The 27,367-nt window shown below is 45.7% G+C and overlaps 1 protein-coding gene across 1 annotated transcript; it reads left to right on the forward strand.

The window, feature by feature from the left end:
- The first annotated feature begins 284 nt into the window (after positions 1-284).
- On the forward strand, positions 285-27,367 carry SMKR1 (small lysine rich protein 1). The gene is made up of 3 exons (XM_044276723.1): positions 285-596; positions 24,289-24,345; positions 26,946-27,367. Exons 2-3 carry the CDS (start codon positions 24,343-24,345, stop codon positions 27,183-27,185), a joined length of 243 nt encoding a protein of 80 aa, XP_044132658.1. The 5' UTR covers positions 285-596; positions 24,289-24,342; the 3' UTR covers positions 27,186-27,367.

The following is a 27,367-nucleotide window of genomic DNA, read 5'->3' on the forward strand; positions in this document are numbered from 1 at the left end:
CAAATCCGGACACGCTCGTCTGCAAGGGGCCTTCTAGTCCATGGGTCCAGGTATGCAGCCCTGGCGCTTCCATTTCTTTTACTAGACCGCAACAGAAAAGCTTGGAGATGTGAACCTAGCCTACGGGTATATTCACATGGCGCAGATTTGTTGGCACTGACACTTACAGGAAACCATGCACATGCTGCAGAAACATGCATCAAACCAATCTGCAGTGTGTGAACAGATCCTGTGGCTGGGCCTTATGATAGGGTTGTGGTCACAGTATGTTGCGGTGCCGCACGGCCGTTATGTGAAGTGACACGAGGGTGGTGCCATTACTGCCGCGGTCTCGTATATAATATAGAACCGCTTCATAAACGGGCCGACATTGTGAACCGGATTAAAGTCTCCGCCCACGGACTGCTCTCACTGAAGCACGTGACCGCTGTATCCGGGTACCGAGGCACGTTATGTGGGCGGGGTCACTCGTCACCATGACAACTATCCCACGCTGAGGCCGCTTGGTAGCTAAGGCAACAGAGCCGTAGGACACAGCTTGGAGGAAGGATCGTGCAATCACCGGAGACGCGGAGCCCCGGGGACAGCGCCGCCTGGTGAGCAGCCCGCCCTCACGTCCTGTGACAATGTACATGGCACCGGCAGTAAAAAAAAAAACAATCTAACAGCCGTTTGCCCTGTATGAGCGTGTGCCAGCCACCAGCCTGGAGCTCAGCAGTGTTTCCTATGGATTCCCTAGCCAGCATGTCCTCCTCCACTAACTTTAGGGGAATTGATCATTCACCCTGCACCAGTTTCTGGTATTTGTAACTTTTTAAACGCCATTGCTCCAGAATCTAGGCCAGTGGTGGTGAACCTATGGCATGGATGCTAGAGGCGGCACTCAGAGCCCTCTCTGTGGGCACCCACACCCTGGAAAAAGTCTATGGTGTACCAATATGCCTTAGACTTTTCCTGCCATTCATCAGCGCAGAGCGCACTATGCACAGCACAGGCGGCGCACTAAATTCAAATTACATTGCCGTGTTGGCACTTTGTAATAAATATGTGTGTTTTGGGTTTGGGCACTCGGTCTGTAAAAGGTTCGCCATCACTGATCTAGACCCGTGCCATTTTCCCGAAAAGGGGGCTTGGGGAGGGAAGGCTGGGCCAATGATCTTGGAGAAGTCCTCTTTTACTCCTGTTTTCTGGCATAATAGAGTACTGAAATCTGCAGCAGCTTGGAACTACGTCGATTTAAAGGGGTTATCCGGTTATATTGTTCATGTCGGCACAGTGGCGAGTCTAACAAGAGTAGGATGACCATGATTATTTTTATCCTTATCGTACGATCGCTGCACTCCTGGTGTAATTCTATAGCAGGCACTTCTTACGTTGGGCACATGACCCTAGCCCCGTTTCAACCCACAATGCTTGGAGGTTGCGTGTGCACACTCAGGCAGGCTCGAGCGCGCATCATGCCCCCCAAAAGAAAGTAAATAATAAAAAGTGATCACACAGTCATATGTACCCTATTCCCCCATGCACATGACCGTATCCACTTTGCGATCCACAAAATACAGATGCGGTCCGTGTTGTCTCTCTCTCTCTCTCTCTCTCTCTCTCTCTCTCTTATATACATACATATACACACACACACTTACCTAAAGAATTATTAGGAACACCATACTAATACGGTGTTGGACCCCCTTTTGCCTTCAGAACTGCCTTAATTCTACGTGGCATTGATTCAACAAGGTGCTGATAGCATTCTTTAGAAATGTTGGCCCATATTGATAGGATAGCATCTTGCAGTTGATGGAGATTTGAGGGATGCACATCCAGGGCACGAAGCTCCCGTTCCACCACATCCCAAAGATGCTCTATTGGGTTGAGATCTGGTGACTGTGGGGGCCATTTTAGTACAGTGAACTCATTGTCATGTTCAAGAAACCAATTTGAAATGATTCGAGCTTTGTGACATGGTGCATTATCCTGCTGGAAGTAGCCATCAGAGGATGGGTACATGGTGGTCATGAAGGGATGGACATGGTCAGAAACAATGCTCAGGTAGCCTGTGGCATTTAAACGATGGCCAATTGGCACTAAGAGGCCTAAAGTGTGCCCAGAAAACATCCCCCACACCATTACACCACCACCAGCCTGCACAGTGGTAACAAGGCATGATGGATACATGTTCTCATTCTGTTTACGCCAAAATTCGGACTCTACCATTTGAATGTCTCAACAGAAATCAAGACTCATCAGACCAGGCAACATTATCCAAGTTTTCAACTGTCCAATTTTGGAGAGCTCGTGCAAATTGTAGCCTCTTTTTCCTATTTGTAGTGGAGATGAGTGGTACCCGGTGGGGTCTTCTGCTGTTGTAGCCCATCCGCCTCAAGGTTGTGCGTGTTGTGGCTTCACAAATGCTTTGCTGCTTACCTCGGTTGTAACGAGTCGTTATTTCTTTTTTGAATCAGATCTTTTTTATTTTGAAAATTTACTTGTCATACAGTATCAGACAATGCAAATTAATGTACCTTAGAGATGATAAGTACAGGAACTTCCTTATCACATTATATGATACATCAGGAATCACAAATAAAAGACAATACAACTGATATAATTGCCCCCCCCCCCCCTAGTCCAGTGTCGGTTAACTAGTTATTACTACCAATAGAGGACACATGTTCCCTCCATGAATCCCACAATTTTTCATATTTGGCGGGGCAGCCTCTTTTCTGAAATATAATTTTTTCATACGAAAGCATAGTATTAACCTTGGACAGGTATTCTTGAAACCCTGGCGGTTCAGCTTGGATCCAATGTTGCGCCACTAATTTCCTTGCCACATATAACAATCGCCCAATTGCCACTTTGCTAACATCATCTGTACTTAGTTCTGCGGTGATTTTAGGGTCTTTTGATATATGCACCCGGTACGCTTTCCTAACACTCTTCAGTACTGCGTCCCAGAAGTGCTGTAACCTGGCACATTTCCACAGCATGTGTATTAGATCAGCAGAGCCCACAAAACACCTGGGGCATCTGTCATCCGACCTATACCCTATACGGTGCAGAAAGATCGGTGTCTTGTACACTCTGTGAACAATAAACAGCTGTGACAGCTTACCCCCCCTCACTCAAGGAGGTTAGCGGGATTGCCTCTAAAATATCAGCCCATTGTTCCATAGAGATTTCCCCCACATCCTGTTCCCACTTATGCATTCTGTTTAAGGGGTGAAGTTCAAGCTGTTTATCTAACAGCATAACAGCAGCTTATATAACATGGAAATTAACCCTTTCTTTCCACCTCCAACCAGGGCTAACTGAAGCGCTGTATCTCGTTGAGAGACCTGTACGCCATTTTTAAACGTGGTATCATATGCATGCCGTAGTTGCAAGTATTTAAAGAAGGGGGTCTTAGGGATACCAAATAGATCTTGAATAGATTTGAAAGTCCTAAAAACTCCCCCCTGCCTTAAATGCTCTAGTCTTAGCACTCCCTTCTTCCTCCACTCCTCAAAACCCTGCAATGAGCTGAATTCCGCCAGCGCTAAATTCCCCCACGGCGGAGTATATGGCGTAAAGCCTCCAATCCCCCTAAGCTTTTTCACTTTATTCCAGGCATCGTACATTGTACGATATAATGATCCAGTCAGCCTTGCGGCTTTTGGTTCCACTCCTTCCAACAAAATCATAACATCCTTCACCGAAATCTGCGACCCCAATATCTGCCTGTTCACGTCCTTTGTCTCAGGTTCTAGCCATCCTTTTAAATGTTGGCATTGGGCAGCTAAGTAATATATCCAAGGGTTTGGAAGCGCCAGACCTCCTTCCGTTTTGGCATATTGTAAAGTTTCCAATTTTATTCTGGGCTGGCCTTTGCGCCACACTAATTCCCTAAAGATAGTGTTAATTTGATCAAATTTATCCCTAGACAACCACACCAACGAGTTATGTAAAACATATAGCAGCTGCGGCATCATGATCATTTTGATCAAGTTCACTCTACCCACTACTGACAAATACAAGTTGCACCAGGCCTTTGATTTGTCCCTAAATTGTCGGAGCAGGGGCGTAAGATTCATTTCAATAAAATTCCCAGCTTTGGGCGAAATATGGATACCTAGATACTTGATCCTAGTTTCACAGGGAATCTTGCGGTCGACTACCACCCGCGATGTAAGTTGACCATCTATAGGCATCAACATTGACTTATGCCAGTTAATTGTTAAACCCGATAAATGGCCAAATTTATCTATCACCGACATTGCCGCAGCTAACGACTGTGTCGTATCGCCCAAAAATAATAGTGTGTCATCGGCATATAAAGCCACTTTATTTTGTAGATCACCGTATCTAAAACCCTGAATATCTTGAGCGCCCCTTATCGCAGCAGCCAGTGGTTCTATGGCCAATGCAAATAATAGCGGAGACAGGGGACATCCCTGTCGAGTGCCTCTCTTAAGTTGGAATTTCGCGGACACTCCACCATTTGCCCTAATACACGCTTTGGGGCTCAAATACAAGACCTTCACCCAGGCTATGAACTTTTGCCCAAAACCCATATGTTCCAGCGTGCTCCATAAAAATTTCCACTCTATACTATCAAAGGCCTTGGCCGCATCCAAGGAAAATATCGCTCTGTCACCCATATTATCCGCCGGCACTTGCAAGCTAGCAAACACCCTTCGTATATTTATTGCTGTCGACTTTTGGGGCATAAAACCCGTCTGATCTGGGTGTATGACGCTTAATATTACCTTTAGACAAACGCCGGGCCAAGACCTTTGCAAGTATTTTAACATCCACTGACAACAATGATATAGGCCTATAAGAATCTGGCAATTTCGGGTCTTTGCCCGGTTTGGGCAGCACAACAATTAAAACTTCTTGCATAGAAGCAGCACCTGTCTCTAAGGAATAGTTAACCACTTTAAGCGGTTCCGGCAGTAGAGTGTCCGCGAAATTCTTATATATCTCCACAAGGAGACCATCTAATCCCGGCGCCTTATCGTTAGCCATAGAACTCCCTGCCTCCTGTAATTCCTCAAGCTCTATGGGGGCCTCCAGAGACTCGCAGTCTTCTCTCGACAATTTAGGCAGAGCAGCTTCTGTCAAAAAGCCCTCTATATCTGAATCTGCACATGTCCGTTTAGACTTATACAATGAGGTGTAAAATCGCTCCAGAATCTGGAGGATTAAACCAGGATCCTGCCTCAGAATGCCCTCTTCATCCATCAGCCCCGCGATACAGGAGGAACCCCCTTGTGCCTTTGATATCATAGACAACATGTGACCTGACCTTTCCCCTTCAGCAAAAAATAGCTGTCTGTAAAACATCCTTTTCCTCTCTGACAACTGGAGCATATAACCTCTAAATTCCTCTTGAGTAACTTTCAATTTAATACTATTTTCTACTGATGGGTTAGACGCAAAGGTTTCCTCCACCCTTCTCATATTATTGTGCATTTGCTTATCCCGTTCCTGAGACTTGGATTTGATCTTACTAACCGACTTTATCAATACTCCCCTAAGGTATGCTTTCATGGCCTCCCACACTATATGTACAGATGCCGTACCAGCATTATATTTAAAGTATTCCTGCAACTGGACCGTCACTTCTAAGTTATCTCCCATTAATGTGAGCCAAAAAGGATTAAACCTCCAGCAATTTATACTTGATCTGACCCCTCCATCCTCCACCAACGTCATCTGCAGTATGGAATGGTCAGAGATCGATCGGGGCAAATAATCCGCAGTACTTATATAAGGAAGCATCTTGGCATTCACTATTCCCATATCTATCCTAGAAAGAGACATATACAGGTCCTTCTAAAAAAATTAGCATATTGTGATAAAGTTCATTATTTTCTGTAATGTACTGATAAACATTAGACTTTCATATATTTTAGATTCATTACACACAACTGAAGTAGTTCAAGCCTTTTATTGTTTTAATATTGATGATTTTGGCATACAGCTCATGAAAACCCAAATTTCCTATCTAAAAAAATTAGCATATCATGAAAAGGTTCTCTAAACGAGCTATTAACCTAATCATCTGAATCAACTAATTAACTCTAAACACCTGCAAAAGATTCCTGAGGCTTTTAAAAACTCCCAACATGGTTCATTACTCAAAACCGCAATCATGGGTAAGACTGCCGACCTGACTGCTGTCCAGAAGGCCATCATTGACACCCTCAAGCAAGAGGGTAAGACACAGAAAGGAATTTCTGAACGAATAGGCTGTTCCCAGAGTGCTGTATCAAGGCACCTCAGTGGGAACTCTGTGGGAAGGAAAAAGTGTGGCAGAAAACGCTGCACAACGAGAAGAGGTGACCGGACCCTGAGGAAGATTGTGGAGAAGGACCGATTCCAGACCTTGGGGGACCTGCGGAAGCAGTGGACTGAGTCTGGAGTAGAAACATCCAGAGCCACCGTGTACAGGCGTGTGCAGGAAATGGGCTACAGGTGCCGCATTCCCCAGGTCAAGCCACTTTTGAACCAGAAACAGCGGCAGAAGCGCCTGACCTGGGCTACAGAGAAGCAGCACTGGACTGTTACTCAGTGGTCCAAAGTACTTTTTTCAGATGACAGCAAATTTTGCATGTCATTCGGAAATCAAGGTGCCAGAGTCTGGAGGAAGACTGGGGAGAGGGAAATGCCAAAATGCCTGAAGTCCAGTGTCAAGTACCCACAGTCAGTGATGGTCTGGGGTGCCGTGTCAGCTGCTGGTGTTGGTCTACTGTGTTTTATCAAGGGCAGGGTCAATGCAGCTAGCTATCAGGAGATTTTGGAGCACTTCATGCTTCCATCTGCTGAAAAGCTTTATGGAGATGAAGATTTCATTTTTCAGCACGACCTGGCACCTGCTCACAGTGCCCAAACCACTGGTAAATGGTTTACTGACCATGGTATTACTCTGCTCAATTGGCCTGCCAACTCTCCTGACCTGAACCCCATAGAGAATCTGTGGGAAATTGGGAAGAGAAAGTTGAGAGACGCAAGACCCAACACTCTGGATGAGCTTAAGGCCACTATCGAAGCATCCTGGGCCTCCATAACACCTCAGCAGTGCCACAGGCTGATTGCCTCCATGCCACGCCGCATTGAAGCAGTCATTTCTGCAAAAGGATTCCCGACCAAGTATTGAGTGCATAACTGAACATAATTATTTGAAGGTTGACTTTTTTTGTATTAAAAACACATTTCTTTTATTGGTCAGATGAAATATGCAAATTTTTTGAGATAGGAATTTTGGGTTTTCATGAGCTGTATGCCAAAATCATCAATATTAAAACAATAAAAGGCTTGAACTACTTCAGTTGGTGTGTAATGAATCTAAAATATATGAAAGTCTAATGTTTATCAGTACATTACAGAAAATAATGAACTTTATCACAATATGCTAATTTTTTAGAAGGACCTGTATGTGGAGGAGCAGCAAGAGTAACTCCTAGTTTCTGGATGTTTCTCCCTCCACACATCATACAACCCCACTTCACCCAATAGCCTGCCAAATGAGGTTATAGCGCCGTCTCCCACCCCCGTCACCATTCTGCACCTGTCAAGTGCTTCATTTATCACCGTATTGAAATCACCTATAATGAGCACCGACGCTACAAACTCCAGAACAGACCTCAGGGGAACCACCGAGTAGGGCGGTGGGATATAGATATTCGCCAATACCATTTGAACACCGTTTAGAGTACAATGCAGACATATAAATCTACCTTCCCCATCAACATATTTTCGGAAACATTCAAATCTTATATTTTTGTGAATTAATATACTAACTTTCCTAGAATAAGCGGAGAAGGCCGAATGCAGCGAGTATCCTACCCATGGTTTCTGCAGCATGTGCAATTTCTGTTTGGTCATATGAGTCCTGGAGACAACAGACTGCTGGATGAAACCTGGATATGTATTGAAAGATACTATGCCTCTTAGTCGCCTCTGACATTCCCCGCACATTCCAGCTGAGTACACTAATCGGTGACATCGGTTCTATCAATTAGATCACAGAAAGGATCGCTGAGTACATATATCCCCCCCCCCCCCCCTCTCATGGTACCTGTAGAGCAGAAACATTATACCAACACTGGATAATAACCCCCCTCCCCTACCCGTCCCCCTGAAAACCAACATTCAGAACAATTGTCATATATGACATTTAACCCTTTTGAGGGCCATGAAAACAAACAGCCCAACTGTGCCTGCACTGTATTCCAGTCCAGCTCAACCACAGGCAAACCTGTAACACAACTGTGAACAACTGTTCCTGTTACTCACGCCCTTCTTCTGCGCTACGCACTACTCCACCTGCCCAAAGTGCGTGTCCATAGTCCAGGGCTGCAGGAATATAAGACAGATGTACCATAACTGTTATGCTGTCTTCGTATCCGACAGGACCACTTTTCAAGTATTCTGATCTTGATCCCGGATCCGCCTTTCATTTAATTCCAGCCATTGCACCGCCTCTTCAGGATCCTCAAAGAAATGCGTTGCTCCTAGAGCTACTATTCGTAGCTTCGCTGGAAACATCATAGCATATTGAATCTGTAGGCCACAAAGTTTTTTCTTTACATCCAGGAAGCAGGCTCTGCGTCTTTGTACCTCCGCTGAGTAATCTGGGAAAAGGGCAATTTTGGACCCATTGACCAGGAGATCTGGATGGTCTCGGGCTTGCTTAAGAATGGTATCTCTATCCTTATAATGGAGGACTTTAGCAATTATCGGGCGGGGAGGCCTTCCTGGAGGCAAGGGCCGAGTTGGAACTCTGTGTGCGCGTTCAATGGCATATAGCGAGGAGAGGCCTTTATCTTTAAATTTTTCAGCCAGCCACTTTTTAACGAATTCAGTGGGATTCGCCCCTTCCGTTTTTTCTGGCATGCCCACTAAACGGATATTATTCCGGCGCGACCAGTTTTCCAGGTCGTCTGTTTTAGCAAAAAGCGCACCAATATTTTTAGCAGCATTCTTAGCAGCTTTCTTTAAGGGTCTCGCCCCATCTTCCAGATCCGACACTCTGCGCTCAACCTCTGTGGTGCGTTCCACAACTTTACGCAGGTCATGCCGTATAACGGATAAATCTTCTTTTAGGCTGCCAAATTGCAAATTCAAACTTTTCAGTGTGGCATTACAGCCTGCAATCGCTGCCATGACATCTTTCAAGGTGGGCTCGGATTTCTCTGCCCCTATTTCAGTACCTTCATTGCCACCATACTTATACTGTCCCGCAACAGCTTGCCCCTCCTCCTCTTGCATGTCCTCTTCAGAGGACTGTTCAGATTTATCATACTCTGAATCTTCTGCCCCTTTGTCTCCCCACCTCTCTCTTGAATCCATGCGCTCCTGTCTGGCATATTTCTGCAGCTTCTCCGCCGCGCCGTGCTGCGCTGCTGCCGGCCGACTTCCGCCTTCTTCTTCCCCGGCGCCATGCTGCTCCCGCACTTCCCGGTCCGGTTTCATTGGAGTTTTCCCCCTATTCGGCATGCTGGACGCCCGAGTCGGTCCTTACAGCTGTTATGGCCAATGGCACACCCGTCTGTCTATAAGAGGTATCGCTCCGGACAGCCCGGCAGGATAAACTACAGGAGTTTGGCAGGAGCTATGGAGGCGCGCGTCTCACTCCATCTCCAGCCAGGCTCCGCCCCCTGCCTGTGTCAACGAGTGGTTATTTCAGTCAATGTTGCTCTTCTATCAGCTTGAATCAGTCGGCCCATTCTCCTCTGACCTCTAGCATCAACAAGGCATTTTCGCCCACAGGACTGCCGCATACTGGATGTTTTTCCTTTTTCACACCATTCTTTGTAAACCCTATAAATGGTTGTGCGTGAAAATCCCAGTAACTGAGCAGATTGTGAAATACTCAGACCGGCCCGTCTGGCACCAACTACAATGAAGAATTGCAAGGGGTGGTCCCTTGGGGGTAGTGCGAGGGCACCCCCCAAAAAAACTACTCGTTAATTGACACTAATGGAAAAGAAAGGGGTAGTGATGTATTAAAACCTAGCTTTTATTAGGATAATTATAAGTCCCAAATGGGAAGAGAACCCCTACCAGACAAACAAAACACACAACTGCAGGGGACCTGGGTTGGCAGGTCGCCCGGTGGTCAATTACACGTTCACGTCCCCAGGTGGAGCGGGGGGGCGGACTGTATGACCAATAGACATAAACAAATAATGAAGACCGTGGCGGCTGCCATGGTCTAAAACATGCCAAAAAGGCAAGATAAGGGTAGGTCTTACCGGTGGTGGGCGAGAGGACCAGCAAGTCCAATGCCCTGAAGGAGGTGTTCTCGCATGTGGGTACGTCCTCCAGTTGGCGGTCACTTTGTACGAGAGGGCCACAGGGAAAAATCTGTCCCTGGTAATGCCCTACTTGGCCTAACAAGCCCTAAAGTGCCTGCTAACACGGGGTCCGATCCCCGCAAGGGGTGGCCCCGTCCGGAACCTAGCCCTAGAAACAATGACCCTAGAATAGCTCTGTGAGGACAGGGAAAAGGCCCTGTGGGGCTTATTGGCCTGGGTAGGCCACTAATGTGGGGGTATAAACTAGTATGGAGATATGCTCTAAGTCCCTACGCGTTTCGTTGGAGAGTATAACATACTTTATATATCCTGCAGTGAAGGAAATAAAGGTAACTACCTATAACAGACCCCTTAACTCATTAGGGGACAGGGGTAAAGGGTAGAATATAAACCCCACTCACAGGGCAAAGGCATTTTTTGGAGATCCGGTGATGTACCGGGGCTCTCCATGGGGCTGCCAGGAACCCCGGAACTGATGGGCGGGATTTAGCTCTTCCCTAGCCAGTAAAACAGCTAGGGCAGAGCTAAAGCACACCCCTCAGAGCCGGTGACGTCACCGAACACACTGCTGGACGGAAGTTACCACCCGGCAGTGTGTTATTGAAAACAAAAGAGCCCGTGCCCTGCGCGATTTAGCGCAGGGCAAGGGAGCGCATCGGAGCATGTGATTCTCCGATGCTATCTTCAGGGGGGCTGTCTGGGTAAAAAAAAGGGTATGTCCGGGTTCAGCTCTGAACCCGGACAACCCCTTTGACTAAGGCCCAGTTCCAGCTGAAGAAAAACGGCCCTAAAACATGATGCTGCCACCACCATGCTTCACTGTGGGTATATTGTGTTCTTTTGGTGATGTGCAGTGTTGGATTTGCGCCAAACATATCTTTTGAAATTATGGCCAAAAAGTTCAACCTTGGTTTCATCACCACAGGCGGCGCAGCCCTGCTTCTAGTTGCCGGCGGCGGTGGGGGGTGGGGGGGCAGTACGAGATGAGCGCTTCCAATGTGGAAGCGCTCATCTCCATATTCATCTGTATCACCATCCTCAGGACAGCGATACAGATGGATGTGCTGTGCGGCAGGGGAGGGAGAGGTGTCTCCCTTCCCTGTTCTTCTGATAGGCCGCAGGCACTAATGCCTGCGGCCTATCAGAGGCCGGCTCAGGCGGTGTAAGAGAATGCCAAGAGTGTGCAAAGCAGTAATCAAAGCAAAAGGTGGCTACTTTGAAGAACCTAGAATATGACATATTTTCATTTGTTTCACACTTTTTTGTTATGTATATAATTCCACATGTGTTAATTCATAGTTTTGATGCTTTCAGTGTGAATCTACAATTTTCATAGTTATGAAAATAAAGAAAACTCTTTGAATGAGAAGGTGTGTCCAAACTTTTGGTCTGTACTGTACATGTACGTAAGATCAGAAGAATTCAAAACTAACAGTGATGTGAACTCCCCCTTATTAGTATTAAGAGAAAAAAATGAGAGGGGCTGTGGCATGACTCACTACATAGGAAGACCATACTTTTTATTTATATAGCGATAGCATGGTCCACAGCACAGTACAGAGATTGTGACCCCTCAATGCTCCCCTTGGGGCTCACAATCTAAATTGCAAACTAAATTATCAGTATGTTTTCAGATTTTGGGAAGAGACAGGAGTACCCTGAATAAACCCCCCCAGAACACAGGACAACATACGAACTCCATGCAGCACTACCTCTGAGCCACCATGCTACCTACAATCTGTACCAACATCACCCTAACAAGTAGACCCCAACAGAGCCAGATTACAGGAGGTATGTGGTCGTGGGTAGCTCTGCTACAAGGGCCCCAAGTGCATGTAGATGCCGTCGGTGGATCCAAGCTGTCTTACATTTAGACCTTTTTGTACGCCTGAAACAGGCATAGAAAAAGGTAAATGATACGGGCCTGTCGGCCATCCCCTTCCCCGCACATGCCACGCCTACATTTTATAGACCTGGCGTGAGCGGGGAGAAGTCGCAAATTGAGGAGCAAAGGACCTTTGCGCCACAATCTGTGCCAGAAATACGTCTAATTTAGGCATAGGACACTGCTGTGACTATTGGAAGAAAAAGGGAGGACACTGCTGTGACTATTGGAAGGAAGAGGGAGGACACGGCTGTGATTACTGGAAGAAAGGAGGAGGACACTGCTGTGACTATTGGAAGGAAGGTGGGGGACACTGCTGGGATTACTGGAAGGAAGGAGGAGGACACTGCTGTGACTATTGGAAGGAAGGAGGAGGACACTGCTGTGACTATTGGAAGGAAGGAGGAGGACACTGCTGTGACTATTGGACGGAAGGTGGGGGACACTGCTGGGACTATTGGAAGGAAGGTGGGGACACTGCTGGGACTACTGGAAGGAAGGAGCGGGACGCTGCTGGGATTACTGGAAGGAAGGAGTGGGATGCTGCTGGGATTACTGGAAGGAAGGAGCGGGACGCTGCTGGGATTACTGGAAGGAAGGAGTGGGACACTGCTGGGATTACTGGAAGGAAGGAGGGGGACGCTGCTGTGACTATTGGAAGGAAGGAGGGGGACACTGCTGGGATTACTGGAAGGAAGGAGGGGGACGCTGCTGTGACTATTGGAAGGAAGGAGGGGGACACTGCTGGGATTACTGGAAGGAAGGAGTGGGACACTGCTGGGATTACTGGAAGGAAGGAGGGGGACACTGCTGTGACTATTGAAAGGAAGGAGGGGGACACTGCTGGGATTACTGGAAGGAAGGAGGGGGACGCTGCTGTGACTATTTGAAGGAAGGAGGGGGACACTGCTGGGATTACTGGAAGGAAGGAGGGGGACGCTGCTGGGATTACTGGAAGGAAGGAGGGGGACGCTGCTGTGACTATTGGAAGGAAGGAGGGGGACACTGCTGGGATTACTGGAAGGAAGGCGGGGGACACTGCTGTGACTATTGGAAGGAAGGAGGGGGACACTGCTGGGATTACTGGAAGGAAGGAGGGGGACACTGCTGGGATTACTGGAAGGAAGGAGTGGGACACTGCTGGGATTACTGGAAGGAAGGAGGGGGACACTGCTGTGACTATTGAAAGGAAGGAGGGGGACACTGCTGGGATTACTGGAAGGAAGGAGGGGGACACTGCTGGGATTACTGGAAGGAAGGAGTGGGACACTGCTGGGATTACTGGAAGGAAGGAGGGGGACACTGCTGTGACTATTGAAAGGAAGGAGGGGGACACTGCTGGGATTACTGGAAGGAAGGAGTGGGAACTGCTGGGATTACTGGAAGGAAGGAGGGGGACACTGCTGTGACTATTGAAAGGAAGGAGGGGGACACTGCTGGGATTACTGGAAGGAAGGAGGGGGACGCTGCTGTGACTATTTGAAGGAAGGAGGGGGACACTGCTGGGATTACTGGAAGGAAGGAGGGGGACACTGCTGTTACTATTGGAAGGAAGGAGGGGGACACTGCTGGGATTACTGGAAGGAAGGAGGGGGACACTGCTGGGATTACTGGAAGGAAGGAGTGGGACACTGCTGGGATTACTGGAAGGAAGGAGGGGGACACTGCTGTGACTATTGAAAGGAAGGAGGGGGACACTGCTGGGATTACTGGAAGGAAGGAGTGGGACACTGCTGGGATTACTGGAAGGAAGGAGGGGGACACTGCTGTGACTATTGAAAGGAAGGAGGGGGACACTGCTGGGATTACTGGAAGGAAGGAGGGGGACGCTGCTGTGACTATTTGAAGGAAGGAGGGGGACACTGCTGGGATTACTGGAAGGAAGGAGGGGGACACTGCTGTTACTATTGGAAGGAAGGAGGGGGACACTGCTGGGATTACTGGAAGGAAGGAGGGGGACGCTGCTGTGACTATTTGAAGGAAGGAGGGGGACCCTGCTGGGATTACTGGAAGGAAGGAGGGGGACCCTGCTGGGATATACAGTTTCACTTTGCTATGGTTTGATGTGACTTGGACTTGCAGCACTGTTTATCCTTATGATGCTGTTAGCTCACATGAACAGACCAGGATTTGTATCCGTAATGCACTAGTGTGAAATTACCCTAAGGCCAGGTTCACAGAAATTCAGCTGCAGTAGATGTGTTTCTGACAGACACTCAATGTGTATATGATTTATTTTTTTCTTGAGGTTTTGGCTAAGGCTACTTTCACATTTTCATAGGAGCTCAATAGCGGAAGGAAATGCTTCAGTTTTGTCCCCATTCATTGTCAATGAGGACAAAACTGAACTGAACGAAACTGAATACACCAAAATGCATTGTGTTCTGTTTGGTTGCGTTCCCATCGTGGACAGAATAACGCTGCAAGCAGTGCTTTTCTGTCCGCGATGTGGTGCAGAGCAGGATGGATCTGTCCTGGCGCACAATGTAAGTCAATGGGGATGGATCAGGTTTTTTTGACACAATAGTAAACGGATCCGTCCCCCATGGCTATAGAAGACATAATACAATCGGATCCATTCATGATGGATGCATGCGGTTGTATTATTGTAACGGAAGCGTTTTTGCAGATCCATGACGGATCCGCAAAAAACACTATTGTGAAAGTAGCATAAACATTAAGCATTGTGTCTATAGTCTCCTGACTCTAAATCCAGGAAGAATGACTGCATTACATTCAAACCTAAGTATAGAGATGGGAGCTATGTATATAAGGTATGCATATATACACTACTCACAAAAAGTTAGTTATATTAGGCTTGTGGGTGAAATTTCAGGATGAATCCAAAATGCACTTAGTCACTAAGCCTAATAGGTGCCACTTCTTTATCAAAGGCTAGACTGCAATGACATTATCTATAGATAACACAGAATTCACCATTAACAATAGGCGATATCACAGCTTATCTACTCCATCCTGACCTCTGCACAGATCACACAGCATGCCTAGAAAACTCTCCCATAGGAAAAAATATATACACTACTCACAAAAAGTTAGTTATATTAGGCTTGTGGGTAAGATTTCAGGATGAACCTAAAATGCACTCTAACCTTTTACAGGTGGGTTTAATGTGACCTTCTCTAAACTTTTAATTGCACATGTGCAAATGTTCAATGTTTCAGTACTTTTTGCACAACTTGCTGTTCTTCAACATGGAGCTTAACGACAAAATTCACAACAGGTGTTTGATTCATTAATCGCCCCAATAAATTTCTTGGTTCAATTAGAATTGGTATTTGAACAGTCCTCCTCATCATGCTGTTCACATTTTGACATCTTGAGACCAGGACGACACCTAACAGTTGATTAACAGTACCTTGAAAATCACCATTGGATTCTTCTACTTAAAGTTTTTAATAAATATATGTGTGTATGTATATATATATATATATATATATATATATATATACATACACATATACACACACACTCACCTAAAGACTTATTAGGAACACCATACTAATACGGTGTTGGACCCCCTTTTGCCTTCAGAACTGCCTTAATTCTACGTGGCATTGATTCAACAAGGTGCTGATAGCATTCTTTAGAAATGTTGGCCCATATCGATAGGATAGCATCTTGCAGTTGATGGAGATTTGAGGGATGCACATCTAGGGCACGAAGCTCCCGTTCCACCACATCCCAAAGATGCTCTATTGTGTTGAGATCTGGTGACTGTGGGGGCCATTTTAGTACAGTGAACTCATTGTCATGTTCAAGAAACCAATTTGAAATGATTCGAGCTTTGTGACATGGTGCATTATCCTGCTGGAAGTAGCCATCAGAGGATAGGTACATGGTGGTCATGAAGTGATGGACATGGTCAGAAACAATGCTCAGGTAGCCCGTGGCATTTAAAAGATGGCCAATTGGCACTAAGGGGCCTAAAGTGTGCCCAGAAAACATCCCCCACACCATTACACCACCACCACCAGCCTGCACAGTGGTAGCAAGGCATGATAGATACATGTTATCATTCTGTTTACGCCAAATTCGGACTCTACCATTTGAATGTCTCAACAGAAATCGAGACTCATCAGACCAGGCAACATTTTTCCAGTCTTCAACAGTCCAATTTTGGTGAGCTCGTGCAAATTGTAGCCTCTTTTTCCTATTTGTAGTGGAGATGAGTGGTACCCGGTGGGGTCTTCTGCTGTTGTAGCCCATCCAATCAAGGTTGTGCGTGTTGTGGCTTCACAAATGCTTTGCTGCATACCTCGGTTGTAACGAGTGGTTATTTCAGTCAACGTTGCTCTTCTATCAGCTTCAATCAGTCGGCCCATTCTCCTCTGACCTCTAGCATCAACAAGGCATTTTTGCCCACAGGACTGCCGCATACTGGATGTTTTTCCCTTTTCACACCATTCTTTGTAAACCCTAGAAATGGTTGTGCGTGAAAATCCCAGTAACTGAGCAGATTGTGAAATACTCAGACTGGCCTGTCTGGCACCAACAACCATGCCACGCTCAAAATTGCTTAAATCACCTTTCTTTCCCATTCTGACATTCAGTTTGGAGTTCAGGGGATTGTCTTGACCAGGACCACAACCCTACATGCATTGAAGCAACTGCCATGTGATTGATTGACTAGATAATCGCATTAATGAGAAATAGAACAGGTGTTCCTAATAATTCTTTAGGTGAGTGTATATACAGTGGATATAAAAAGTCTACACACCCCTGTTAAAATGTCAGGTTTCTGTGCTGTAATAAAAAAATGAGACAAAGAAAAATAATTTCAAAACTTTTCCACCTTTATTGTGACCTATAAACTTTACCACTCAATTTAAAAACCAACTGAAATCTTTTAGGCCCCTTTCACACAGGCAAGTATAATGCGTGAGGTGAACGCATTGCACCCGCACCCATTCATTTCTATGGGGCTGTGCACATGAGCTGTGATTTTCACGCATCATTTGTGCGTTGCGTGAAAATCGCAGCATGCTCCTCTTTGTGCGTTTTCCACGCAACGCAGGCCCCATAGAAGTGAATGGGGCTGTGTGAAAATCGCATGCATCCGCAAGCAAGTGCGGATGCGGTGCGATTTTCCCACGCGGTTGCTAGGAGACGATCGGGATGGGGACCCGATCATTATATTATTTCCCCTTATAACATGGTTATAAGGGAAAATAATAGCATTCTTAATGCAGAATGCATAGTACAATAGGGCTGGAGGGGTTAAAAAAAGAAAATGTCAACTCTCCTTAACCCACTTGCTCACGCAGCCCGGCTTCTCTTCTGTCTTCATCTTTGCTGTGCACAGGAAAAGGACCTGTGGTGACGTCACTGCGCTCATCACATGGTCCGTCACATGATCCATCACCATGGTGATGGGTCATGTGATGAGCGCAGTGATGTCATCAAAGGTCCTATTCCTGTGCACAGCAAAGATGTAGACAGAAGAGAAGGCGGGCTGCGCGAGCAAGTGGGTTAAGGTGAGTTAAATTTATTATATTTTTTAACCCCTCCAGCCCTATTGTAGTAAGCATTCTGTATTAGGAATGCTATTATTTTACTTTATAACCATGTTATAAGGGAAAATAATACAATCTACACAACACCTAACCCAAACCCGAACTTCTGTGAAGAAGTCGGGGTTCGGGTTTGAGTACCAAACATGCCGATTTCTCTCACGCGCGTGCAAAACGCATTACAATGTTTTGCACTTGCGTGGAAAAATCGCGCATTTTCCCTTCGACGCACCCGCATCTTATCCGGGCCAAAAATATGACGCCCGTGTGAAAGAGGCCTTAGGTGGAGGGAAGAAAAAATAAATAAAATGTCTTATAAATGGGGATGTATCTGTGTTCAGAATTAAGCAATCACATTAAAAATCATGTTAAATAGGAGTCAGCATACACCTGCCATCATTTAAAGTGCCTCTGATTAACCCCAAATAAAGTTTAGCTGCTCTAGTTGGTCTTTCCTAAAAAAAAAAATTGTCGTCGTATCCCACAGCAAAAGCCATGGTCCACAGAGAGCTTCCAAAGCATCAGAGAGATCTCATTATTAAAAGGTATCAGTCAGGAGAAGGGTACAAAATAATTTCCAAGGCATTATATATACCATGGAACACAGTGAAGACAGGCATCATCAAGTGGAGAAAATATGTCACAACAGTGACATTACCAAGAACTGGACGCCCTCCAAAATTTATGAAAAGACGAGAAGAAAACTGGTCTGGAAGCCTACCAAGAGGAATACAGCAACATTAAAGGAGCTGCAGGAATATCTGGCAAGTACTGGCTGTGTGGTACATGTGACAACAATCTCCCGTATTCTTCATATGTCTGGGCTATGGGGTAGAGTGGCAAGACAAAATCCTTTTCTTACGGAAAAACATCCAAGCCAGGCTACATTTTTCAAAAACACATCTGAAGTCCCCCAAAAGCATGTGGGAAAAGGTGTTATAGTCGGATGAAACCAAGGTTGAACTTTTTGGCCATAATTCCAAAAGATATGTTTGGTGCAAAAACAACACTGCACATCACCAAAAGAACACCATACCCACAGTGAAGCAATGGCTGCAGCCTGAGGAAAGTACCCCAGGTCAAATTGTAGAGAAAGTTGTCCTGGATAAGTTCATCAGGTCAGTACACCCCAAGATCCAGCGCTGGGTTGGACAAGGAGGACCTACAACTGCTGACTAATTGGCGAGTCTCGTGGAGCAGTACAATGCAACAGAGGACCTACTCCAAGCATCTTCCAGGTATGCCAGCCCCAGGAACATCAGGTCACCAAAGTCTACTAGTAAGACTGTACCATTTGCTAGAGTGGTGAGAAATACTTTAAGGGGAGATGGCTCAAAGGGGGAGCCAGCTGGGCCACGTTCCGCTGGGACCTGGAGGTCCAGGCCAAGGTCCCAAAATGGGGACCAGGGCCATGTACAGTGCTGGCGGTGTCATGAATTTGGACATATGGTTGCTAATTGCCCCCTCACAACTGAGCCAATGGACTGCCATATGTCCAGACATATTTCTCTGTTTGTACAACTAGTGTATTCTGCAGAAAGTATGTCTAAGTTGGAACCTCAAATGTGTACTGTGTCCATAGGAGGTTGTATAGCTGAGGCGCTGTTGGACTCTGGGAGCTTAGTGACCTTAGTAGATGGCTCTTTGGTAAACCCTGGGACATACAGTGGACATACTGTTGGGGTACTATGCATACATGGAGAAACCAGAGAGTACCCAACTGCTCGGGTCACAATAGAAATTCAATGTGGTGTATCATGTCATAAAGTGGGTGTGGTTAAATCACTAATTCATAGTGTGATACTGGGAAGAGACTTTTCCCTATTCTGGGACTTATGGCAGAGCAGAAATGTAGCCTGTGGAGAAAATCTGACTGATAATGTGTGTACTGAGGTTACCCCTGAACCATATGACCCAGATTCTGAGGTTCCCGCAGTAGGGGTGACCACTGACTAAGTTGATCATTTTCCTCTAGCCGTTCTAGCTGGTGATACTGAAAATGTGGGGGGGGTTCCTGATATGCCTAATTTAGAGGTATCTCGTGACAATTTTGGGACAGCTCAGAGACCCCACTTTGACACGATCAAGGGAAAATGTGAAGGTGTTAAATGGTGTACCACAGTATCCAGGTGCTGATCATGAGTTTCCCCATATGGCTGTTAACCAGGATCTATTATACCGGGTAGATAAAATATGTGGGAATTGTTGAGCTGGTGGTGCCTCAACCGTATCACAGACTGGTATTGAATCTGGCACACACGCATGTGCTGGGAGGCCACCTGGGGTCTGAAAAGACCAGAGAACGCATCCTCCAGCAGTTTTTTTGGTCCAGCAGTATTTTTGGCCATGGATTTTTACTGAGGTACAGAGGTTTTGTGAATCCTGCCCAGAGTGTCAACTAACCTCTCCTGTGTCACATTTTAGAAGTTCTTTGGTACCCCTGCCCATTATAGAAATACCATTTGAAAGGGTGGCCATGGATTTGGTAGGCCCTGTTGTAAAGTCTGCACGGGGACATCAACATATACCTGTAGTGTTAGATTATGCCACACGTTATCCTGAGGCAATGCCTTTACGAAACACCTCTGCTAAGCTTATTGCCAAAGAGCTTTTTTACATGTTTTCTCGCATAGGCATACCAAAGGCGATCCTTACTGATCAGGGGACTCCTTTCATGTCCAAGGTCACTAAAGAAATGTGTAAGCTCTTGAAAATTAAACACCTGCGTACTTCTGTGTATCACCCTCAAACTGGTGGCCTAGTTAAAAGATGTAACAAGACACTGAAGGGCATGTTAAAAAAAAAGTGGTTAGCAAGGATGGAAAGGACTGGGATTGTTTATTACCTTATTTGATGTTTGCAGTCTTCAACAGGTTTCTCTCCATTTGAGCTCTTATATGGCAGACACCCACGTGGTCTCCTTGACATTGCTAAGGAAACTTGGGAACAGGAACCCACCCCTTACCGAAGTGTAATAGAGCATATTGCTCTCATGCAAGACAGAATAGCTGCTGTCATGCCAATTGTCAAAGAACACTTAAAGCAGGCTCAGGAGGCACAAAATTGTGTCTACAACCGGTCAGCTAAAATTAGAACCTTTAACCCCGGTGACCGAGTGTTGGTGCTGGTGCCCACTGTAGACAGTAAATTCCTGGCTAAGTGGCAAGGGCCATATGAGGTAATAGAAAAAGTGGGAGAGGTAAATTATAAAGTTTACCAGCCTGGTAAAAGAGAGCCTGAACAGTTGTATCATATAAATTTGCTCAAACCCTGGAAGGACAGAGAGACTCTGTCAGCAATGAGTTCCCCTGGCAATGTTGCCCCAGAATTGTGGGCAAATAAGGTAAACAACCCTTATAATAATACTGTAGGTGTGCATATGTCAGAGTCCTTGTCCAAGTTTCAAATGCAGGAGACAAAAAAATTTAGCTCAAGAAATGTGTTCTCAGATTTGCCTGGGCGCATTTCAGTTATCAAACATGACATATAACTGAGCCGCAGGTACGAGTACACAGTAAACCATATAGGGCACGTGAAGCAAAGTGAGTGGTCCAATCCCATAGTCCTAATCCCAAAGCCAGATGGTACAGTGAGATTCTGTAATGATTTCCGAAAATTAAATAAAGTGCCAAAGTTTGACGCATACCTAATGCCGAGAGTGGATGAATTAATTGAGAGACTTGGCCATGCAAGGTATTTCTCTACTCTTGACCTAACCAAGGAGTACTGGCAAGTGCCCCTTACTGACAATGCTAAAGAAAAAAACGGCTTTTGTCGTTCCAGAAGGATTTTTTCAGTATGTCACCATGCCCTTCGGGTTACATGGGGCTCCAGCAACCTTCCAAAGGTTAATGGATGTCATACTTAAACTCCATCGTAGATATTCTTCTGCTTATCTAGATATCATTATTTTTAGTGATGATTGGGAAAGTCATTTACCAAAAGTGCAGGCGGTGTTCGATTCCCTCCGGGCAGCCGGGTTAACAGCAAACCCTAAGAAGTGTGCTTTAGGTCTTGAGGAAGCACGTTATCTAGGGTATATAATTGGGAGAGGTGTAATAAAACCTCAGGTGAATAAGGTAGAACAGGGTTTCCCAACCAGTGTGCCTCCAGCTGTTGCAAAACTACAACTCCCAGCATGCTGGGAGTTGTAGTTTTGCAACAGCTGGAGGCACACTGGTTGGGAAACACTGAGGTAGAAGCTATCCAAGATTGGCCCCGGCCCATAACCAAAAAACAAGTGAGAGCCTTTTTGGGAATTGTGGGGTATTACCGTAGGTTTATCCCAAACTTTGCTAGTGTAGCAGTACTATTGACAAACCTCACCAAGGGAAGTAAGTCGGCCATGGTAAAATGGAGCACAGAACCTGAGAGTGCATTTCAGGAGTTAAAGTCTGCCCTTTGTAGACAACCAGTGTTAATGACCTCAGATTTCAGAATGGTGTTTACTGTACAGACTGACGCCTCTGATGTCGGCTTAGGGGCAGTCCTGTCGCAGGAGGTTGGAGGAGAAGAACACCCGGTTATATACCCGAGTAGAAAACCTTACTCCCGCAGAGAAAAATTATAGTATTATCGAACGGCAATGTCTGGCAATTAAATGGGCTCTAGAGACCCTAAGATATTACTTGTTGGGGCGACAGTTCAGGTTGGTGACAGATCACTCCCCCTTTACATGGATGAGGCAGGCCAAGGAGAGAAACGCGAGAGTCACAAGGTGGTTTCTGACTTTATAAAACTTTTTGGTTGAGCACAGGTCAGGCAAACTGCAAGGAAATTCCGATGCCCTATCCAGAACACACTGTTTGGGGAGTAAAAGTGTTCGGTCCCACAGGTTCAAACAAAGGGGGAGGGTATGTGAGACAGTGACTGGAAAAGTAGTAGAGAATCGTTATATTTCGCCTAGGTTTCTTTCATATCCACCTCCTGTAGCCTAGTACATGGTATATCTCAACTAGGAAAGCTGGGTGAGATATCAGAAATCCAGGAAATATGGTCTGCCTTAGCAAAACATAGTTTGCTGAGGACTTTGGTAAATGGTGTTGTCGGGCCTGGATTTTAATGGAATGAGGATGCAGGTTGGTAGCGGTGCTCCTCATTCCCTTCCTGTCCAGAACCGGTTTCATATAGAGCTCTCAGCCAGGTGATGGAGCTCAGCTCATTTCTGCTGAAGTCTGCTCAAACAACAAAAAGGACACTGGGCCAGATTTATCACGACTGACTGCTCACTCCACTTTCACATTTGGCTAAAGTCAGTTTTAGCCAAGTCAGATTTATGATCGGCCCTTTAAGACTGTAATAAATGTGGTTTGACGGTAGCAGTTTATCCGTCAGTAAGCAGCTTTACAAAAGTCACACATCTTTACGAAAAAGTTGCACGTCTTTACGAAAAAGTCGCATGTTCTATTAAAAAGTCTCATAAGATAAGCATGGTCCTCACTGGAGTGAAATTGCGCAATTTTTTGCGACTTTTTTGCGACTTTTTAAATAGTCTCAATAGTAAATCTGGCTTGAGATTAATTTACATAAGAAAAAACGCCCACTTTCAGAAAACTGGCGAGCATAGTGCAGAGCAGAAAAAAGTCGCACATTTTTGCGCAGTTTTAGTGATTGCGCAAAAATTTGCGACTTTTTCACTCCATTATTCTGACTTGAGCTAATGATAAATCTGGCCCACTGAGTTTATTTTGAATTGTGTCGTGTGGCTGGTAGTAGGCCGCCGTATAGAAAGGGTCATTTTATGTTTAGTTAGTGCTCAGCCGAGCAGGAATGTATCTTGTATTTTTGCCTGAATGTAAAGGCCTTATATTTTGCTTGTGGATGAGAATAATCCCTGTGTGAACTGAGCCATTGTGTTACTGTCTCTGACTGCTGTGCCTACCACTATTGATCTGACCTCCACTATATATATATATATATATATATATATATACACACACACACATAGCATCATGGTTCATGTATTTATGGAAGAGGATGATTATATGTATATAAGGTTCCCTATTAGGGTTTACTGGGATATTGTTGTAGAAATGCTGTTTAGACCTCTTTCACACGAATGATACGGATTGTGTCAGGATGCATTCAGTGAAATTCGCAAGCAAGTTCAGTTTTGTCTGCAATTCCATTCAGTCTTACAAACAACATCTAGCAACCTTCAGTGAAAAACGCATTGCATCCAGGCTACATCCGAATTACAGGGCTGCGTGAAAAACAGAATATAGAACATGCTGCTATTCTCACTCAATGCAGAACTGATGCGTGAAAAAAAAACTGCTCATGTACACAGACCCATTGAAGTGAATGGGTCAGGATTCAGTGCGGGTGCTGTGCGTTCACCTCACGCATTGCAACCGTGCGGGAAAACTCGCCCGTATGAAAGGGGCCTAATGCAGAACTCTTGTTTTTTTTGTTTTGTTTTTTCTTTTTTTTAATAATTGTATATGTATGTATATGTGTTTGCTCATATTAGTTTATTATAGAATTACTTGTGTTTTGCATTAGTATTACGCTTATGTTTTTTTTATGCATTCGTTTTATAATAATTTATTTTTCTTTTTCATAGGATGTGATATTATGGAAATATAGCCATTGTTCAAGGTGCTTTAGGCTAACAAGAATGGTAATAAGTTGTTTCTTCTTATTTACTAAACTTCCTATAGTTTTCTGTCTGTACAGCAGGGGCGTTGCTAGGGTCTCAAAAGATCCGGGGCACAAGCCCCAATAAATATGTCCTCCCCCCCCCCCCCCCCCGCACTTTGCTGTACTTGCTATACAGCAGCACTTACCTGTCACATCCAGGGCCTCCAGGTGACGTCTCCTCCAATGTAGATCTTCTCTCAACATCTTCTCCACTTGGTCCGGACAACTTCTCTCAGCCGCCTCGTCTCTGCAGAGTGTGACACACAGACATCTTAGCTTCCTCACATTCTATCATTATCCCCCAACTGGAGTCCCCACAGTGTTCTCCTGCTGCTTGCTGTGTATTTAGGGGTGTAGCTATAGGGGGTGCAGAGGTAGCAGTCGCTACCGGGCCCAGGAGCCTGAAGGGGCCAAAAGACACTTGTGCCGCATAAGAAGACACACAAAGCACTGAGGGAAGGGGGACCCGAGCTGAACTCTTGCACCGGGGCCCATGAGCCTTTAGTTACTCCCCCGCCCCCCCCCCCCCAATACCCCTAAATACTATCCTGAAGAAACATTACTGCCCCCCATAGTAATAGTGCTCCTCATAGTCCCACCAATAGTATTTCCCTTCTAGAATGCCCTTGTTAGTAACACTGCCCCAACCGTGATAATGCTCCTCAACAATGCCCCCATTATTAGAAGAGTCCTCCCATATTAATAATACCCTCACAGAGTCCCCAGTAGAAATAAGGCCCCCTATTGTTCCCCCAGTGGTGATAAAGCTCCCTACAGACCCCTCAGTAGTAATAAGGGCCCCATAGTGCGCTTAGTAGAAATAAGGCGGATCTATAAGACCCTCCTATAGAGCCCCAGTAGCAATAAGACCGCCTATAATGTCCCCTGGATCTGCAGTGCATCCTGCAGTTATAATCCTCCCTCCACCATACAGTCCCATGTAAATAACATCACCTCCTCCCCAGCCGCCTCCAACACACAATCCCATGTAAACATCACCCCCTAAGGCTACTTTCACACTTGCGTTCGTGCGGATCTGTCCTGTACTTGTACAGGACGGATCCGCACCGATCCGCGTTCTGTGTACGGCAATACAGTTGTATCTAGCAGGCAGGCAGGACATTCGGGGCATGGGACAAAACATCCGGGGCCCAGGCCCCGAATGTTTTAACCTAGCGACGCCCCTGCTGTACAGCTAAAATCACCAGCCCCAACTGTATAACACCTATCACACACAGCATAAGGCACAGGGTACGGTTAACAATAGACAAAAACCATCCACTGCCAATGCACTGTCATCAAAAGGGCAAAACCGTTAAGTACGTCAGTATGGAGACCAGACCAAACTTTTTGATATGCTCAGCAAAAATACAATTTCCTTCATTTCAGTGAAGTCTAAAACAACCCGACAGAACATCTCTTATAGCCGGATAATGTCTTTTATCTTTTCACTAGGCTGTGCCATCACTTATGGTCAGTGAGGGTCTGACTTCTGGGACCTGAGAATGATAAGGACACTGCTCTCCACTCCCTTCTAACGGTGCTTCTAGCCACATAGATATGCAGTTCAAGTGAATGGGGCTGGCTGTAGTTCCCTGTGCATCCAGTAGAGCATGGATGCCCAACCTGCGCCCTCCAGCTGTTGCAAAACTCCCAACATGTCTGGACAGCCATTAGGACATGCTGGGAGTTGTAGTTTTGCAACAGTTGGAGGTCCGCAGGTTGAGCATCCCTGCAGTAGACCCACCGTGTGGGGGATAATTAGAAGGGAACGCAGCACTATATCAACACCTGACTTTAATGTCGGGTGAGATGTACAATGCGAGTATGAATAACAGTAATAAATAAAAATACTCATCCAACCATATACTAACTATTTCTACCTATTTGTGCACTTTAAAATGCCCCTAGTGAAATAAATCCAATAAATATTTTTCTGATTTGATAAAATTCCTCATCCTAAGGCCTCATTCAGACGACCGTATGTGTTTTGCGGATCCGCAAATATGCGGATCCGTTCTTCCGTGATAACATACGGAAGCACTCCCGTATGATCCGCATTTTTGCGGAACCATAGACTTGAATGGGGCTACGGAACGTTTAATGCGGACAACTATCGGACATGTGAGTTTATTTTTGCGGATCCGCGGAACGGAACTACCCGCATCTTTTCAGAGCCCATAGAAATGAATGGATCCGCATACCATCTGCAAAAATGCGGAACGGATGCAGATCCGTTCATACGGTCGTGTGAATGGGCCCTAAGCAAAGTCACATCCAGGGGTCATGTCACAACACCGCTCAATGGCTATAGAGCTATAGCCATTGAGCGGTGCCTATCCTGCCTATGATATGCCATTATGACTGAGCAGCCTGACAGGTTCACCCATGTGTAGTATATGGAAAAGCCAGAGCGTAATGTGTAGTGAGGCCCATCCCCTCAGCCCTAGGCAGCTCTGCAAGTGGAGGAAACCAGCCCTGCTCACATTCTAGGACAGGTAGCCCCAGGCCATTATACATCTTTTCTGGAGAACCCCTTTAAACCATATTTTTTATGCATTGTAATTATATGTGTTTCAGCCAACGAAAAGTGCCAAATCCAAGAGCTCAGCAAAGTCCCACAGCAAAGGAAAGAAGTCAAAGAAATCAAAGAAAAGTAAAGAACCTAAACCTGAGGTGGACATCCTTAGTCCAGCCGCCATGCTGAATGCTTACTACATCTCCCATAATGCTGTGGACTGCCTGGAATTTCGAGGATTTGGCTGGTCTGGAGCTCCAAAAAAGAAAGGAAAAAAGGGAAAAGGAAAGAAAAAGAAATAGTTCTCACCAATCACAATAACATCTCCTGAGCGTTTGGTGCCAAATATGAAAAACCTTTGTCTATAGAATTAGTGCCCAGTTTACATTGTAGTTATTAGTAGGATTACCATTATATGTTAGGTTTTTTTTGTTTGTTTTTTAACTGGATCTATGTGAGAACATTAAAATTGTGAGAAGTTGCC

This window comes from Bufo gargarizans, chromosome 2, assembly GCF_014858855.1.
Source record: "Bufo gargarizans isolate SCDJY-AF-19 chromosome 2, ASM1485885v1, whole genome shotgun sequence".
NCBI classification, from domain to species: Eukaryota; Metazoa; Chordata; class Amphibia; order Anura; family Bufonidae; genus Bufo; species Bufo gargarizans.